Source organism: Neopsephotus bourkii, unplaced genomic scaffold (assembly GCF_033783945.1).
Source record: "Neopsephotus bourkii isolate Nb327-2 ecotype Australia unplaced genomic scaffold, CSIRO-AGI_Nbou_v1 NB_923, whole genome shotgun sequence".
Lineage (NCBI taxonomy): Eukaryota > Metazoa > Chordata > Aves > Psittaciformes > Psittacidae > Neopsephotus > Neopsephotus bourkii.
The window spans coordinates 44,799-61,319 of NW_026901417.1; the positions used below are offsets into that span (position 1 = coordinate 44,799).

General features: G+C 46.0%; 1 protein-coding gene across 2 annotated transcripts in view; it reads left to right on the plus strand.

The window, feature by feature from the left end:
- The first annotated feature begins 4,069 nt into the window (after positions 1-4,069).
- The window catches only part of BICD2 (BICD cargo adaptor 2), an 83,888-nt gene continuing 71,436 nt past the window's right edge, over positions 4,070-16,521 (plus strand). For both annotated transcript variants that reach the window (XM_061357762.1, XM_061357764.1), the window contains exon 1: positions 4,070-4,547. In XM_061357762.1, coding sequence (XP_061213746.1) covers positions 4,308-4,547 — 240 coding nt within the window. In that variant the 5' untranslated portion in view covers positions 4,070-4,307. The remainder of the gene's footprint in view (positions 4,548-16,521) is intronic.

The following is a 16,521-nucleotide window of genomic DNA, read 5'->3' on the forward strand; positions in this document are numbered from 1 at the left end:
CTACTGCTATTTTAATTTTCTTGATAAATATACAAAGGAGGCAGTTTTGAAGGCCACCAGAGCTTGAGCAGACCAGGAGCAGGAGACAGCATTGCCAGTTCAGCTGAGTGTGGCTGAGGCAGGATTTTAGGGTGTGAGGTCCAGTGAAGGTCCCCTGTCAGGCCTGGATCTCTGCCTCCATGTCACTCTTCCCCTGGTGGGTTTCAAGATATGCAGACCTGGTGCAAGATTCCCACCACAGAGCTGTAGTACGGTTTGAGTTGGAAGAAGAGAAGTTTGTTTGTTTATACATCCTTTATGATGGCAGAGGCTTCCCTAGCTGTAATGAGGTGAATGTTGAGAGCACAGGAGTATAAGCTGGGAGAAAATACTACAGGTATTGGGGGATTCCTCTATGGTGGTTGTTTTGGGCTTTTTATTTCAGTTTTGGCACTGGAAGTTCTTGGAGATGTTTTACTTTAATTTAGATATTTTTCCTTGTTTAGGGAAAACTGGTTGCCTCACTGGTTTTGGGTGGTGGTACTGGGTTTTGGATACAGGATTTCATCCCTAAGGATGTGTCTCTTCTTGGCTGTATCCTGCCAGTGCTCCTCACTTGTTCTGTTCCCCTGGAGAGACCTAATGCTTTGATGACTGGTGTGAACTGCCTTTAAAGGCTGCCCTGGGGCAAACCCTGCTGTTAGAGGCACAAAGGGCTGTGCAGGACAACCTGTTACCCTGCACAGTTCCCGGTGCTCCAGCAGAAATTCTCCACCCTCTGCTTTAAAAAATGGGGAAAAAACAGATATAATCATAGGAAGGGGCTGTAGTGGTAGGACAAACAGTAAAGGGTTAAAACTTAAACAGGGGAAGTTTAGATTGGCTATAAGGAGGAAGTTCCTTACTGTGAGGGTGGTGAGGCACTGGAATGTGCTGCCCAAGGAAACTGTGAATGCTCCACCCCTGGTGGTCTTCAAGGCTGGGTTGGACAGAGCTTTGGGTGAAATGGTTTAGTGCAAGGTGTCCCTGCCCATGGTAGGGGGGTTGGATGATCTTAAGGTCCTTTCCAACCCTAACTATTCTATGATTCTATGATTCTATATATTTTTCTTCCTTCTTAGCATGTTGGCTACTCCCAGGGACAGCTGAGTTAAGGGATTAAAAGGAACTCTGAGGAAATATTACTGATTTTAAATGACCCTCAGTGATACTCTCTCTCCATTCTGTTCTTTATGAGACATATCTTCTCTCACTGAGGATACCTGTCAGAAGCACCTCTCAGTACCCAAATCCCAAACAGCACAATTCGTCTCTTTGGGGTGTAATACTAGAATTTGCCAACACAGCACATTCCCTGGGGAAAAAAAGAAAAAACAAACCAACAGAACCCAAACAAAAAAACAAAACCCAAACCCAACCAACCAGAAAAACTCAACCAAACAGTAAATAGTTGAAATCTCAAGTTTCTGGTCGAAGTTAGAAATGAGAAAAGAAAGCTGATGCAGCAGTGTGAGGGAGGGTGCTCTCCTCCATGTCCTTAGCTGCTGTCAGCCTACCAGTTCTCATATGGGGTAATGGAGCAAAAGTGTATTTCAATAGTTTCACATGAATATGGGGTTGCCTGGAGGTTTTACAGTCTTGCTGCCTTATGGTCTGAATCTACTGAGGGCAATGTTATGTTCTGCACCAATCACAGGCAGCGCAGGTAGTGCCTAAAAGTAACAGATACAGATTTTAAGTGGGCTTCAACACATGCAGCTGATACGGCTTCAGAGGAACATAAAGACCTGACACCGTACCAATGCTGACATATTGATTACAGAGGGGGTATATCACTATTTTATGGCTTAAGCCAACCAATATTTATTTGCTATTAACAAAAACTTCCCTGAGGAATTCTGAAAATATAAAGCTAAACGAATTTGACATACATAACATAGGCTGAGAACACTGACTTGCTAGTTCTTCAATCCAGGTGACTGAGTGTTGCATTGGTGCTCATGAGACAAATACATCCCTGCATGTGAAGCACAGAGAGCTTCAGGCAGTTTCAGGGCCCTTAAGAAGAAAAATTGGCTGAGGCAGTTTCACAAATAAGAGGCAGTATCCAGCCATTACACAGTTTATGAAAGGTATACGGGTTTATACGTACCAGGACAGAGGGTGAGGAACACAGACAGAAGCTGAAAGTAGTTTGAGAAAAGCCTGCAGCTGCAGACAAGTTGCTTTATATTCTAGACCTTGTGGAGTGCTTGAACATGTAATCGCTTTTTTAATTTTTGTCATGTGCTTACCAGTTTAGTGATGAGGGTGGTGGTGGTGTGTGTGAAGCAGTTCTCTCCCCTGCCTGGGAGTAAAGCAGAGGCACATTCACATGGCCTCTATGGAGCTGCTTATGAATTGCAATGGTCCAACCAAGAGAGGTGTTGACCTCTGTTCAGCCTTCATTATGGTTTAGAAATTAATGCTACCTCTAGTGGAGAATTGAGTAACCCATTTGCTGTCTATTTGCCGCCATACTTGCCCAATAGTGTACCCTGTAGCAACAGCTGATCACATTGTCCTACTAGACTGGCAACTCTTTTTTCAAGAGTGTAATAACGTTGCCCAAGTGTTAGCCTCGCAACTATTTATGCCAGTTGAACTTCCTGTGCCATTTCCCTCCTTCTATTGAGCAGTCCTGCAATATGTAAGAATCCTGGCCCGTGGATGTGCTTCTCAGAATGACACTGGGGAAGACAGTTTTTGTTCGCTGTTGGTCAATGGAGAACTACTTGAAGCAGGAACGGCACTGAATATATGAAACACAGGAATCAAGATGCTGACAGTCTTGTGTCTGGAACTGGGGCTGACACCAGTACTTCTCATGTTAATTAACCTTTTATGCTTTCCACACTGGTATGGCCTATGATACCCTCTATTCTGGCGAATGGGAACCACCCCACCATAGCTGTGATTTTATCATGTTCTCATCATCCCTTGCTATTGTATCTCCCTTGCACAATATTCACCTTTTTACACTCAACTGCTTCCAACACCTCCTGACTTTCAACTGTCATAGAACCATAGAAACCCAGACTGGTTTGGGCTGGAAAGGGCCTTAAAGCTCATCCAGTTCTAGGCCCCTGCCACGGGCAGGGTCAACTTCCACTGGAGCAGCTTGCTCCAGGCCCCTGTGTCCAACCTGGCCTTGAACACTGCCAGGGATGGGGCAGCCACAGCTTCTCTGAGCACCCTCAGCGTGCCTCACAGGGAAGCGCCTCAGCACCCTCACAGGGAAGAGCTTCTGCCTAAGAACTCAGCTCCGTCTCCCCTCGGGCAGGTTCAAGCCATTCCCCTTGGCCTGTCCCTACAGGCCCTTGTCCCAAGCCCCTCTCCAGGTTTCCTGCCGCCCCTTTAGGCACTGGAGCTGCTCTAAGGTCTCCCCTTCAGGAGCCTTCTCTTCTCCAGGCTGACCCAGCCCAGCTCTCTCAGCCTGGCTCCAGAGCAGAGCTGCTCCAGCCCTCGCAGCATCTCCATGGCCTCCTCTGGCCTCGCTCCAACAGCTCCAGGTCCCTCTTGTGCTGCTGCCCCAGAGCTGGATCAGGGCTGCAGGGGGGCTCTCCCCAGAGAGAGGGGCAGGATCCTCTCCCTGGGCTGCTGCTCACGCTCTGGGGATGCAGACCCGCACGCGGGGGAGGCGGGGGGGAGGGGGGTGGTGGTTCTGGTCTCAAGCGCACACTGAAGCTGGGTCATGGGGAGCTTCTTGTCAATCAACAGCCCCAAGTCCTTCTCCTCAGGGCGGCTCTCAGTGCATTCTCATCCATCCTGTGTTTGTGCTGGGGATGCCCGGCCCAGCCGCAGGTTTATTTTCGATGCCGTGGCTGACGGGTGAGCTCGTTCCGGACGATACGTGCTCCTCCCTGTAACGCTTCCCCCACGCCACTCACCGGGCGCAGCCGCCGACGTCCAGCAGTCGCCGCGCTCCTTCCCCGTTACCACCACCGCCCCTCGTCGTGAACGCTGGGAGTTGTAGTCCGGGCATACTGCCTTCCCTTGGGACGCGCAGGCTGCCGGACTACAACTCCCAGCGTGCTGCGGGGCGCCGGGCCGGCCGTTCCTTTTGAATGATTTCACTGCGGTCGGCGCCTGGGGCGAGCATCGCAGTAGCGGCGGTCGGGGAGTGGCGGCTCAGCGGGCGTTTCGCCCGCGGATGGCAGCCCCAGCGGGCCGCGCCATGGATGTGCGTGGGCTGCGGTGCTGCTAGGAGCCGCACACAGGCTGCGTGTTCGCCTCCTCCCCCGTCCTCCGGCCGAGCCTGCTGAGAGCCGGTGGCTGCCCCAGTCGACATGTCGTTGGCCATGGAGGAAGAAGAATACTCCAAGCTGGTGATGGAATCGGAGCCCGAGTGGCTGCGGAGCGAGATCAAACGGCTGTTCCAGGAACTGGGCGAGACCACCCGGGAGAAGATCCAAGCGGCGGAGTACGGGCTGGCTGTACTGGAGGAGAAGCAGCAGCTGAAGCAGCAGTACGAGGAGCTGGAGCTGGAGTACGAGACCATCCGCACCGAGATGGAGCAGCTAAAGGAGGTGAGGCGGTGCCGGGGGACCCGGGGGCAGGTGCCCTGCGGAGCGGGCCCGGCCGCTCCGAGAAAACGAGGCGAAGGCGGCTGGGGGAAGGTGGGAGCGGGGCACGTCACAGTCATTGGAGTCCGGGGCGATGGGCTAAGGGGCACTGGGGCTGTGGGGGGGCACGCGGAGAGTCGGGGCCGCCGGCAGAATTCGGAGGAGGGCGAGCAGGCCTCAGTCTTGCTGCCGGCGGCGCGGTCAAACCGTTCTCCAAGATGACAGCTCTTGGAAACAATTGATTTTCAGACCAGGAAAGTGGAAAAATAAAGGGGGGGGGAGGGGGGAGGGGGGAGGGGGACGACGACATGTGTGTATCTGCCTCTAACTCCTGTGGTGTGCCGGGGGAATGTGCGAGGGAAACGTGTAAATCCTTTTGTGTCTTTTCCCGTCCCGTCTTGCCTCAGGCTTTCCTGGCAGGTCGGCCTTGGGGCCGCAGCCAGGAGAGGAAGACTGTTCTCGGCCGCCCCCGGCCAAGCCGGGTAGCGCTTCCCCGGCGGGGGCTGCCGGCACGGACCGCTCCTGCGAGCGGGCGGGGCCGGGACCGGGACCGGGACCGGGTGCGTCTGGAGGCTTTTGTGTGGAGGGAGGAATCCTGCGTTGGTGTCAGTAACTTCCTTACTGCGGACCACCGCAAAAATAATACAGTGGGCTTTAGTCCACAGCTTTGCTCTGCTGGAGTACCCTGGTGGCGCGGAGGGGGGGGGGGGGGAGGTTTTTTGTTTGGTTGTGTTTTTTGTTTGGTTTGGTTGTGGTTGTTTTGGTTGTGTTTTTTTTTTTTTTTTGTTTAGTTTTTTTTGTGTTTTTTTTTTTTTAATAGATACATGTTTTAAGGAAACTTCAGCTCTAATATGTGTAGAGGAGTAAGGTTTGCCATGAGAAATTCTGTTTTCTTAGGTCAGCTGGCATGAAAGCTTTTCTCATGCAGGGTGTTCTGCAGGTCTAGAACACTGAACAGTGCTCCCTCAGGAAGCGCCCTTTCAGAGTGGTACGGACTTCCCAGCATTCGTGGTTAGCTCTCCTTGTGAGAGCATAGCTGAGCCCTTGCCAGTCTGCTACATAGCATGGCCCATGGGAACTTGTTTGCCTGTACCTTCGTTATTCTGGTGATTGTTTCTGTGCAGGGAGATGTTCTTCAACTGATTTAGACCTTGCCTTGATTGCAGAAGATCTGATAGAGCCTAAGAGATGAATGTATGGATTTACTTGACTGGTGCAAATTACCTGATGGCTCTTTAGCTCATTCAGTTGGAAATGGATTTAAAGTAACATCCAAATACACTATTTCAAAGGGAGAGTTTTAAACTGACTTGTACAAATTCAGCTGAATCTGTGGATGTCTTCCTGAGTGTCCTTTGGTCTTGTAAATAAAGTTTTAATCTGCTTTTATTATGTTACACAAGCATAAGCAAAAGAGGTTAATTACTTTGAATTACATGGCTATAAACTTGTTAACTAAACATGCAAGCTGAACTGATATAGTGCTATAACTAAAGCCACATAAGACCAACATGGTGACAGCAGCATATAGTAGCAGAGATGCTGTGTAAAAGTCAAGGACGGTGGCAGTCTTGAAAAGAAGATGAGAACAATAGAACTGTGCTAACAGGAAAGAAGTCAGTAAGCCCATTTGGTAGGTGGGATGGGAAACATGGCATCAAGAGGTGAACCTCATTCAGCACAGAAAAAGGCAAGATCACAGTATCGCAGTATGTTAGAGATTGGAAGGGACCTCAAAAGATCATCTAGTCCAATCCCCCTGCCGGAGCAGGAACACCTAGATAAGGTTACACAGGAACGTGTCCAGGCGGCTTTTGAATGTCTCCAGAGAAGGAGACCCCACAACCTCCCTGGGCAGCCTGTTCCAGTGTTCTGTCACCCTCACTGAGAAGAAGTTTCTTCTCAAGTTTAAGTGGAACCTCTTGTGTTCCAGTTTGTACCCATTGCCCCTTGTCCTATCATTGTTTGCCACTGAGAAGAGCCTGGCTCCATCCTCGTGACACTCCCCTTTTATATATTTATATACACTAATAAGGTCACCCCTCAATCTCCTCTCCTCCAAACTATAGAGACCCAGCTCCCTCAGTCTTTCCTCATAAGGGAGATGCTCCACTCCCTTAATCATCTTAGTTGCCCTGTGCTGGACTCTCTCCAGCAGGTCCCTGTCCTTCTTGAACTGAGGGGCCCAGAACTGGACACAATATTCCAGATGCGGTCTCACCAGGGCAGAGTAGAGGGGAAGGAGGACCTCTCTCAACCTACTAACCACCCCCCTGCTAATACACCCCAGGATGCCATCGGCCTTCTTGGCCACAAGGGCACAGTGTCGGCTCATGGTCACCCTGTCGTCCACCAGGACCCCCAGGTCCCTCTCCCCTACACTGCTCTCTAACAGGTCGTTCCCCACTCTATACTGGAACCTGGGGTTGTTCCGGCCCAGATGCAGGACTCTACGCTTTCCCTTGTTATATTTCATCAAGTTATTCCCCACCCAGCTCTCCAGCCTGTCCAGGTCTCGTTGAATGGCAGCACAGCCTTCTGGCCTGTCGACCACCCCTCCCAGCTTAGTGTCATCAGCAAACTTGCTGATAGTACACTCAATCCCCTCATCTAAATCATTGATGAATATATTAAATAATACTGGTCCCAGTACCGACCCTTTAGGCACTCCACTAGATACAGGCCTCCAACTAGACTCCGCCCCATAGACTACAACTCTCTGGCTTCTCTCCTTCAGCCAGTTCACAGTCCACCTCACTACCTGATCATCCAGACCACACTTCCTCAATTTAGCCGCAAGGATGCTGTGGGAGACTGTGTCAAATGCTTTGCTGAAGTCAAGGTAGACCACATCCACCGCTCTGCCATCATCCATCCACCGTGTTATTTCCTCATAAAAGGCTATGAGATTGGTCAAGCATGACTTCCCCTTGGTGAAGCCATGTTGACTGCCCCTCATAACCCTCTTATCCTTGATATGCCTTAAGATGGCACCAAGGATAAGGTGTTCCATCGCTTTCCCAGGAATGGAGGTGAGGCTGACTGGTCTATAGTTACCCGGGTCCTCCTTCTTGCCCTTTTTGAAGACGGGAGCGACATTTGCTTTCCTCCAGTCCTCAGGCACCTCTCCCGTTTCCCAAGACTTGGTAAAGATGATGGAGAGTGGTCTAGCAATGACCTCCGCCAGTTCCCTCAGCACCCGCGGGTGCATCCCATCTGGACCCATGGATGTCCAGATTGCTCAACTGGTCTCTGACCCATTCCTCATCGACTAAGGCAGACCGCTCCATTGACCTGTCTTCATCTGAGGTCTCAACGGTACTCCAGCAGAGTAGACAGAGACAAAGAAGGCATTCAGTAACTCTGCCATCTCTGTATCTTCTGTCACCAGGGCACCCGTCCCGTTCATCAGCGGGCCTACATTGCCTCTGTTGTTAGTTTTATCTGCCATGTATTTGAAAAAGCTCTTTCTGCTGTCCTTGACCCCTCTCGCCAGCTTTAATTCCAAGGAGGCCTTAGTCATCCTAGCTGCTTTCCTACATCCTCTAGCAGCAGCCTTATATTCCTCCCAAGTGGCCAGCCCTTCCTTCCATGACCTGTAAACTCTCCTCTTCCACTTGAGCATACCCAGCTATTCCCTATTTAGCCACGCAGGTCTCCTGACCCTCTTCCTTGACTTCCTACGTGTCGGGATGCTCTGATCTTGAGCTTGGAAAAAGCAGTCCTTAAACATCAACCAACTGTTCTTTTTGTTCTTATAGGGCAGCAGCACTTCAGAAGGTTGTAGAAGTTATTAAAAAAAAGGGGGTTAAGAAAATGGCAATGATTCACTCCTTTTTGCTTTTAATGTTTTGAAGGTTTTGCTTTGTGTGTGCATGTCTGGTTGTAATTAAGTGAAACCTGGGAGGCACACAATTCTGGGAACAGCTTGGAGACCCTGCTAGCTAGCCTACACAGGGAAAAAGCGTTGCTCCTCTAGTTTTTCTTGGGATGCTGTAGAAGAATCTGGTCTGCATTAGATCTTTTAAACCTTTAGCAGATGCATGAAGCGTGCTGTCAGAGGAGGAGTTTGTCTTCTTTGCTGCTTATGCAACTTCTTGCTTTTCCCAGGCACAGCTAGAGGAGTGTTGCATACAAGGCTTGCCGCATGCCAAGCTCCAGCCTAAAGCGACTCCACCTTGGGTTACCTGCGGTTGTTCTTGGGGAAGCAGGGGATTAATGGGTAGCATGTCAGACTAGAACAGGAATGCTTTCCTTCTCTTGCTTAACTGTGACTTCATGCAGGCTTTTAAAATGCAGCAGTTCTAGTCTCTATAGATTTATTCTTTTCTACTGTATCTGGAGCCCTCAGTAGCACAAGGCCATGTTATGCCAAATGTTGTGAAGGCATACAGAGAAGTTTCCTGCACTGCTTGGGTGTTGTAGGTTTGGTTAAACTTTAATTTGTTTAATGTTATAAAGCACTCCATATCATGGCCCTGTTCATAGTGGAGGCAAATGGGCTCCCAGTTTAGGAAATTTGTAATATAATTTGCTGAGAGTACAGGCTGTTCTGCTACAGTCATCAGATCTTTCATAGCTTTCTGGTCAGGTTCCCCTACCTGTCTCCCATCCCTGACTTTGGCAGAATGTCATAGCCTTAACCTCCACAGTTTTATCCCTTAAGTAAGTGCAGATGGCATCCTCAGAGCTGTACCCCATTTTATAAAGATGTCTGTGTGTATGCCCAGTGTTTGCAATTCAAGTCCTCCTGGTGAAGCTGGGGAGCTGTTCTGTCTTGCACCGAGGGTCCACACCAACCTCTCTTTAGTCATGTTCCTTGATAAATTGTCAACTCTCCTGAGTTTGTCCCTTTATCTGCTTTGTGTGCTGACTTGATCTCAGAGCTTTTATGGTAATTTGTGCTGCATTTCTTCTATCATTTTGATTTGAGAGCTAAATTTAAATACAAACCGTCTTCCCAAGTAAACTTATTATCCTAAGTCCCACCTTTGTTTTTGTAAAAGGGAACCGATTTCAAACTTTTATTAAATGTTTTACGTGTGTTCCCTAACTCAGAGTAATAAGATACTGGCTTTCTTGGATTGACATTGTCACATTGTATGAGTATAATTTTTACTGCCTTTTTTTTTTTATTCGCTTCTAGGAGATGTAGTAATGAAGAGTTGTTTCTGTAGGCTGTGTTCAACTAGTAAGTCATTTGGGAGCCTTTGTCTGCAGTAGCACTAATTGTGTAAATTACAGGGCTTCTGACCTGTCTGAGCTGTTGAAGACAGGTAGGGCCAGCTCTTTGCATGCTCCAGTCCACAAAATTGATTGACTGGGGGTTCTGTTATTTGTGTTCCTGATGATTTGTAGGGGAATGTGGCATAGAAGGTTAACTTGGATAGGGTACTGCTTCACTCACTACTTTTGAGTTGCTTCTGAGATGTCAGATTGATAACTGTGAGCTCAGTTATAAAACTGGCTGCTGCCCAAAGCTCCTTTCTGATTAGGTAGTTATGTTGCATTGGTGGTTATAGACTTACATTTAAATCCTTTGGAAAACATGGGTGTTATGAATTACTTAGTTCTGTAATACAAAAGTATGCAAATAGACTGTGGCTGTCCTAAGAGTCTAAAAACATGTGTCAGTGCATCACAGTTAATGTGATGTATATAGTTTATATATGGTTTTTAAGGGGTGTAGGGGGAGGCTTGTAAGGAGGGCTGGTAATGATCTGTAGGGTGACCTTATATCTGTTGGCTTTTTTTTTTTTTTTTTTTGCCTGTAAGGATTGTGTATTGACTTTATACCATGATCTGAATTCTGTCTAGAGGATTCCTGATAGACTTGGAAGCTGTCTTTGACAGAAAATATTCAAATAACACATTCCTGCTTCGTTTCTGACTAAGCTAAGGTGGGGTGTCTTACGCATCTGAGGTGGTATGTTCCAGGCTGTAATATTTGTGCTGTTTATTTAAATATGCTGCTCAGGTGGAGTATACAATATCTGTGATCACTGACAGAAGTTTTGATTTGCTTAATTCACTTAAATATGTAACAGTTACTTGTATATGTGATACATAATCCAGATTGGTTTAGTGTTTTCACTGTGCACCTTCAAAAGTAGCAGTGATTTTTCTTTACCGTGTTAATCTAATTTCAAAACATCTTACCAACTGTACTGCTGTATTGCTGTGCTCATCTTGTGTGTAGGAACATATGGGCAAAGAAGGTAGAAATGGCTGGGCTAGAGACACGTATAACAATCCAGTGGCAGACTGGGATTAAATCATATGTGCTCATAGTTTGGTGCTGGATTGACTGTTTTTCCATTCTGTCATAGTAAATAATGATGTTCAGTAGCTCTATGGCCTCAGGTACACCTCTGCAGACTCCTAATAAACATTCAGGTGTGATATTGATTCCTGCAGAAAGGGAACGACCTTAATGACATCTGAGATTACCCCTAACCTTCCAGTGCTGTTAAAACAAAAGGAAGGAAGGAAATGTGTTTGGTGGTTGGTTTTTGTTGTTTTTTTTTTTTTTTTTTTTTTTTTGTTTGTTTGTTTGTTTCTTTTGTGTTTGGTTTTGTTTTTGTTTGGGTTTTTTGTGGTTTTCTTTTTTTTTCCTTTTTCTTTTCCCTTTTGTGCGTGTATGTGGGTTGTTGGGTTTTTTGGTTGGTTGGTTGTTTTTTTCAATAGAATTTAATTCTGGTTATACACATGTAAATCTAGACTAAGAAAAGTACAACTACAAACATATTGGGGAACTGATACGAGTTTTCACATACTAATGGAAAATATTTATACTTCTCTGAACCTATTTTGTGGATTTAATGACAGTTGTTACATGGACCCTAGCACCTGCAACACCTCAAATGTACAAATAGAACAGAATTGCTGTGTCTAGCATAGAATCAGACTGGAAACTTCTATGTTTACTTCCATGTAAACTAAGCTTCTTATATTTTGGTAAGTCATAGCTGACGTATATTAAGAATACCTGTAATTTAATATGATGCCTGCAGTGGTAAAGACCCTTAGTACTGTATTTTGGAAAAGCTACTTTTCTTACATATCCTTATTTTGGAAAAAAAGAAAATCTGGGAAATTAAACATTCAATTTTTTCCTGCTGTACTAGATCTAAATAGTAATCTGTAAGGCTTCATGTTGCTAACTTCATTCTCTTTGCCAGTGCTGCTTGAACTGCCTTTCTTAAAAATCTGCGTAACTATATTCTTAAAGTGATGATTTCAAATTATGTTATTGTGAACTTGCTGAATTTTATTATTGGCCTTTTTCTGATAAGATTCCCTACACCTGAGGTAATATAACATCCATAGATATTTGGGTGACTTAAATTGTTAAAAAGCCCCATGTTTCCAGAGTAGCGATTTTCTCTAAGCTGCTGTAGTCTCAGTTGAGAGCTGGGTCTTGGTGAAGCATCATGTTTTACTTCTGTTTTGTGATGCTTGTCTGTGCCTCAGATCAGAATGAGGCTGTCCCTGACCCTCCCGCAAGTATTAGAAAATTTGTTTCTAATTTTCTACATTAGATTAAACCCAAGGTTCAGGAAACAGCCTGGTGTCAGTAGTGCCATTTACTAGATAGTGCTGGGTGTTTGCTGTTGTGGTGGAGGGGATAAAGTGAACTGTGCTCTCTTTTTATTGTGGTGGATTGTTTTGTTTGTTTGTTTTGGTTGGTTGTTTTTTGTTGTTGTTGTTGTTGTTGTTGTTGTTGTTTTGGTAGCAGATTTCTTCTTGCTTTTGAGTTACATCAGGTCCCAGATTTGGGTTTCATGTGTGTGTAGGTACCGTGTTTCAAGGAACCTGTTGCAGCAGCAGCAAATAGGTAATGAGAAGTTTTTCAAGCTAGTCTTGCTGCTGCGCTTGACCTGCTGCCTGAATAGTCCAAACCCCCCAGCCTCTGCAGTCTGCGTGGGTCCATCTCATCGGGCTGCTGGGAATTAGCAGTCTTGGGGTGCTGCTGTGGCAGCAGCAGTACTGTCAGGCTGGCAGTTATGGTAGCAGTCCCTACTGGGATGTAGTCTCTCTTGCAACACTTTTTGTCTTTACCCAGATAAACTGTTGCTGTTAGAGACTTGCATTTGGCATCATTCAGTGCACAGTCCCAGATGGGGAGAGCTGTGGCTCTGCATGTGGGCTCGAGGGCTGCCGTGGTGTTCAGAGACAAGGTGACAGGGTCAGCCCCAGGGGACAGGCAGTCCAGGCAGAAGAAATACTGGATTATCTACTTGAGGAATGGAACACCTCTCCTATGAGGAAAGGCTGAGAGACTTGGGGTTGTTTAACCTGATGAAGACTCTGTGGAGATGTTATTGCATCCTTTCAGTAATTAAAATGAGAAAGATGGGGAAAGATTTTTTATCAGGGCCTGTTGTGATAGCATGAGAGGTGACTATTTTAAACTAAAATAGATTCAGGCTGGATGTGAGGAAAACGTTGTTGACAATGAGGGTGGTAAAATCCTGTGGTGGGCACATTCAGGGCCAGACTGGATGTGGTTCTGGGCAACCTGATCTAGTTGAAGCTGCCCCTGCTTCACTGCAGGGGAGTTGGGTTGCATGAGCTTTGAGGGTCCCTTCCACTCTCAACTATTATGTGGTTCTGCACACTGGCAGTCCCTCTCCACAGGTGCCACAGGGTAAGATTATTTCAAAGCGATATTGCTAAGGGCTTGTGTGAACCTAGAGGGGTTCTGACAGGCACAGCTCTGCAAGTGGCAACTGTGTGTTTGTACATCCCTGGAGTGGAAGTTTGTGCAGCCCTGATGTGCTACACGCTGCCTGGAAAATGAAAGTCTCAAACCTACAGTCATCAGTGTTTTGTCACATGGGGTTTTGTGCAGCGCTGCTGTGGTGATACCCACAGTTAAATCACAATTCTTGTCATTTCAAGCGCTGGAATGCGCTTGCTAGTTTCTGGCCTGTTAATGCAGAATTTGTACTTTGAATTTAGGACCATTTTTCTTAGACTCTGAAAGAGAATTCTAATTATTTGGAAAATTACCTGGTTTCCCTAGGAGGAGGGCGAGTGGGTGGGAATAGTAGTTTTGGTCTTTGTCCTGTCTGACACTGTTGAACAGAACTGGTCCTGTAGTTCAGCTCTGGTTCCAAGGCAGAGAACTGTATTGACCTAATGGATGAATAAACTTATTTCTTCTGGCCTGTGTGCTGCCCCAGATTTAATGGATTCACCATTTCCCCTTTTGCTCCACTGTGTGTGAGGTTGTGACTAATCTGTAGGAGCATGGGGCCGTAACATGACTTCCAGAGAGTGGTGCTTCCTTCAGGCATTAGTTTGCTTGCTTTCTCTCTTTTGGCAGGCTGCAGAGAATTGTTTGTTCAGTTCTGGTAACCCTGCAACAGAGGAATATAAGTGGGTTGGAAATATGATCTACAAAACCTTGGCAGGGGCAAGTGACATAAATAAACTGCAATCCAAATGAATGCAGGATCCTCCATTTTGGCGAATAGCTGAAGTTTTAAGTGTAGTAGCTGCAGAAATGTGACTTTCTTCATATTTTCCCCTTCTTCCACCTCCTGCTTTCCTTCCCCTTCTCTCTTCCTGTCACTGCTCTGTCTGAAGTGGAGTCTGCTTCTACAAGCCAACATCCGTCCACTCGCCTGCAGACAGGCATCAATTTGGAGTGGGTAGACAGGACTTATCTGAAGAGTCTGCTAAGAGCTGTGGTCTGTCTTGCCCATAAAACGGGATGGTTTGCCCGTGGGGCTGTAGTGAAGCAGGGATCCACACAGAAAACGTCTTGGCTGTGGGATGTGTGTTTGGACATGCCCCTAATTGGGAATGTTTGGCCCAAACTGAAGTGCAGTGTGGGGATAGTCTTGGTTTCTCTGCACTGCTGCGGCTGTGTTTGGCACTTGGGCTGGGGAACAGCTGTGCAGTGCTGGGACCTGTACAGCTCTCACTAAAACAAATGGTGTGCCTCGTGGTGTACTGCTCTCTGCTGTAGCATATGCCACACTGCTTTGTTTCTTTAAATCTTTTGTTTTCACCCCTTAATTGCTGCTAACATGCAACCTGGATATTGGATATAGGCAGTGAAGCAGTGTTACGATAAATTCATTATAATAGACTTCATTAGGAAGTCTCTCTGCATGTCCTGTCACTGTTGAACAGAACTGGTCCTGTAGTTCAGCTCCTGTTCCAAGGCAGAGAACTGTATTGATCTAATGGATGAATAAACTTACTTCTTCAGTATTGCTACAAACTAAAAGGACACTTGAACTGCCATCTAACCTGCTGAAATCAAGCAAGTTTCACTGCTTCCTGTGCACAGAGATTTTGTTACATCCTATTTTAGTCTCTTTCCATGTTAAGAATCCTTTTTTTTTGAAATGATTGATGGATGATGTTTGTTTGGCACTTGTTCTGTTGCATGAACAGATGACTCTAAAGTTGAAGAAATTTTCTTGCACTCCCTGCCCACAAGGCTGGGTACGTTTTCTGGGAGGGATCTGGTTGGGATATCCAGTGTGGCTAAATACTGTGACATGTATGTAACCCAGCCCAGCCCACTAGTTCTTGCTAGAGGCTGGCAGCGGCTGCACTGCCAGTAGCTGTGAATGAAAGCTTTCAACAATACGATGCTAGGAAGGAAATAGAGAATGCATTTTCAAGCATTTGGTATAGAATTATTTTGTGTTTTTTCTCTGATCAGGTAATCATATTTCACATAATTAATTTCTCTTGAAGTGAGGAACAGGGATTAAGCTATTAGTTTCCAGCTTAAATTTTCATTTGTCCCTTTCAAATTTTATATAAATGTACATAATCTAACAGCTGTGAGACTTGACCTATAACAAAAGGTGCCATTTTGCTCTTCATCAAATACCTATTCTTTCACACAATTCTTTTTTTTTCCTCCTCAAACTTTTGTGGCTTCGATCTCATATGTTTCTCATTGCAAAATCCAATTTACACATTTGGCAATGTCTGTTATTCTGTCACTCAGCAGTACTGGGATGTTCATCATCTTACAACTGTGGTGGTATGCAGAGGGTTTTAAAGAAGAATCTGCATCGTGATGAAACGTACAAGAAAATGCAAACCTTTGTGCACCCTCTGAAGTATTTGTACCCTTAAGAAGGCTTTGTCCTGGCCTTGTTCTCTAGAAAAATATGGAGATTTTCTTTTCTCCCAATTATAATTGAGTGCTAAGCTTTGTGATCTTAAATAAATATGACTGCTGCAGCTTTTGTCGTCCAGCTTTCTGGTCTTTCATAACAATACAGATGGTTGTTTTTAAATTTGAATGGCTGGTTGGTTTTCGAGATGAATTAGATCCTGTCATGTAAAAATCTGCCTTGTGTGTACATAAGAAGTAAGCCCAATTTGAAAGTGGGATCTTTACCATACTGTAGAGCTACAGAAAATCTGCATTTAAATAGTGTAAATAAGTTAACTTCAAGTGCATGAACACCAGAATGTTTTGTTAAGTTGGAAAATCCCCTTACCATGGCAGGTTTATTAGGCCTTGTCTGTATGTTTGTGGAGGCTTTTTTTCCCCGATGGCAAGGAGAAATTTGCAATTTCAGGTATTACACTGGGCTTACTTTTAGTCTTTGTTTTTCAATTTCTTTCCTTGTCTGTCTTTAATAAGAATTCTACTTTAAACCCAAACTTCTGTAATTTTCGTGTCATTGGTTTTGGCAAACGTTTCTGATTTTCTCAGTCTGCTTCTGTTAGGACGTAATGGTCTTTCCCTGCTGGTATTTTTGTGATCAAAACCATTCCAGGCAGGCAGGAAGGCACTCACCTCTCTCATGTCAACTGCAGAGGTTACAGAGAGCTGACAAGGGCAAAGTAGTCACTTTCCCTCATTTCCAAGATTTCTCTAACAGCTAACCATTCAGTTGTGATGAGGTCCTCTGGGACTTCAGTAGGGACAGAGACCAGCCTCATATCACTT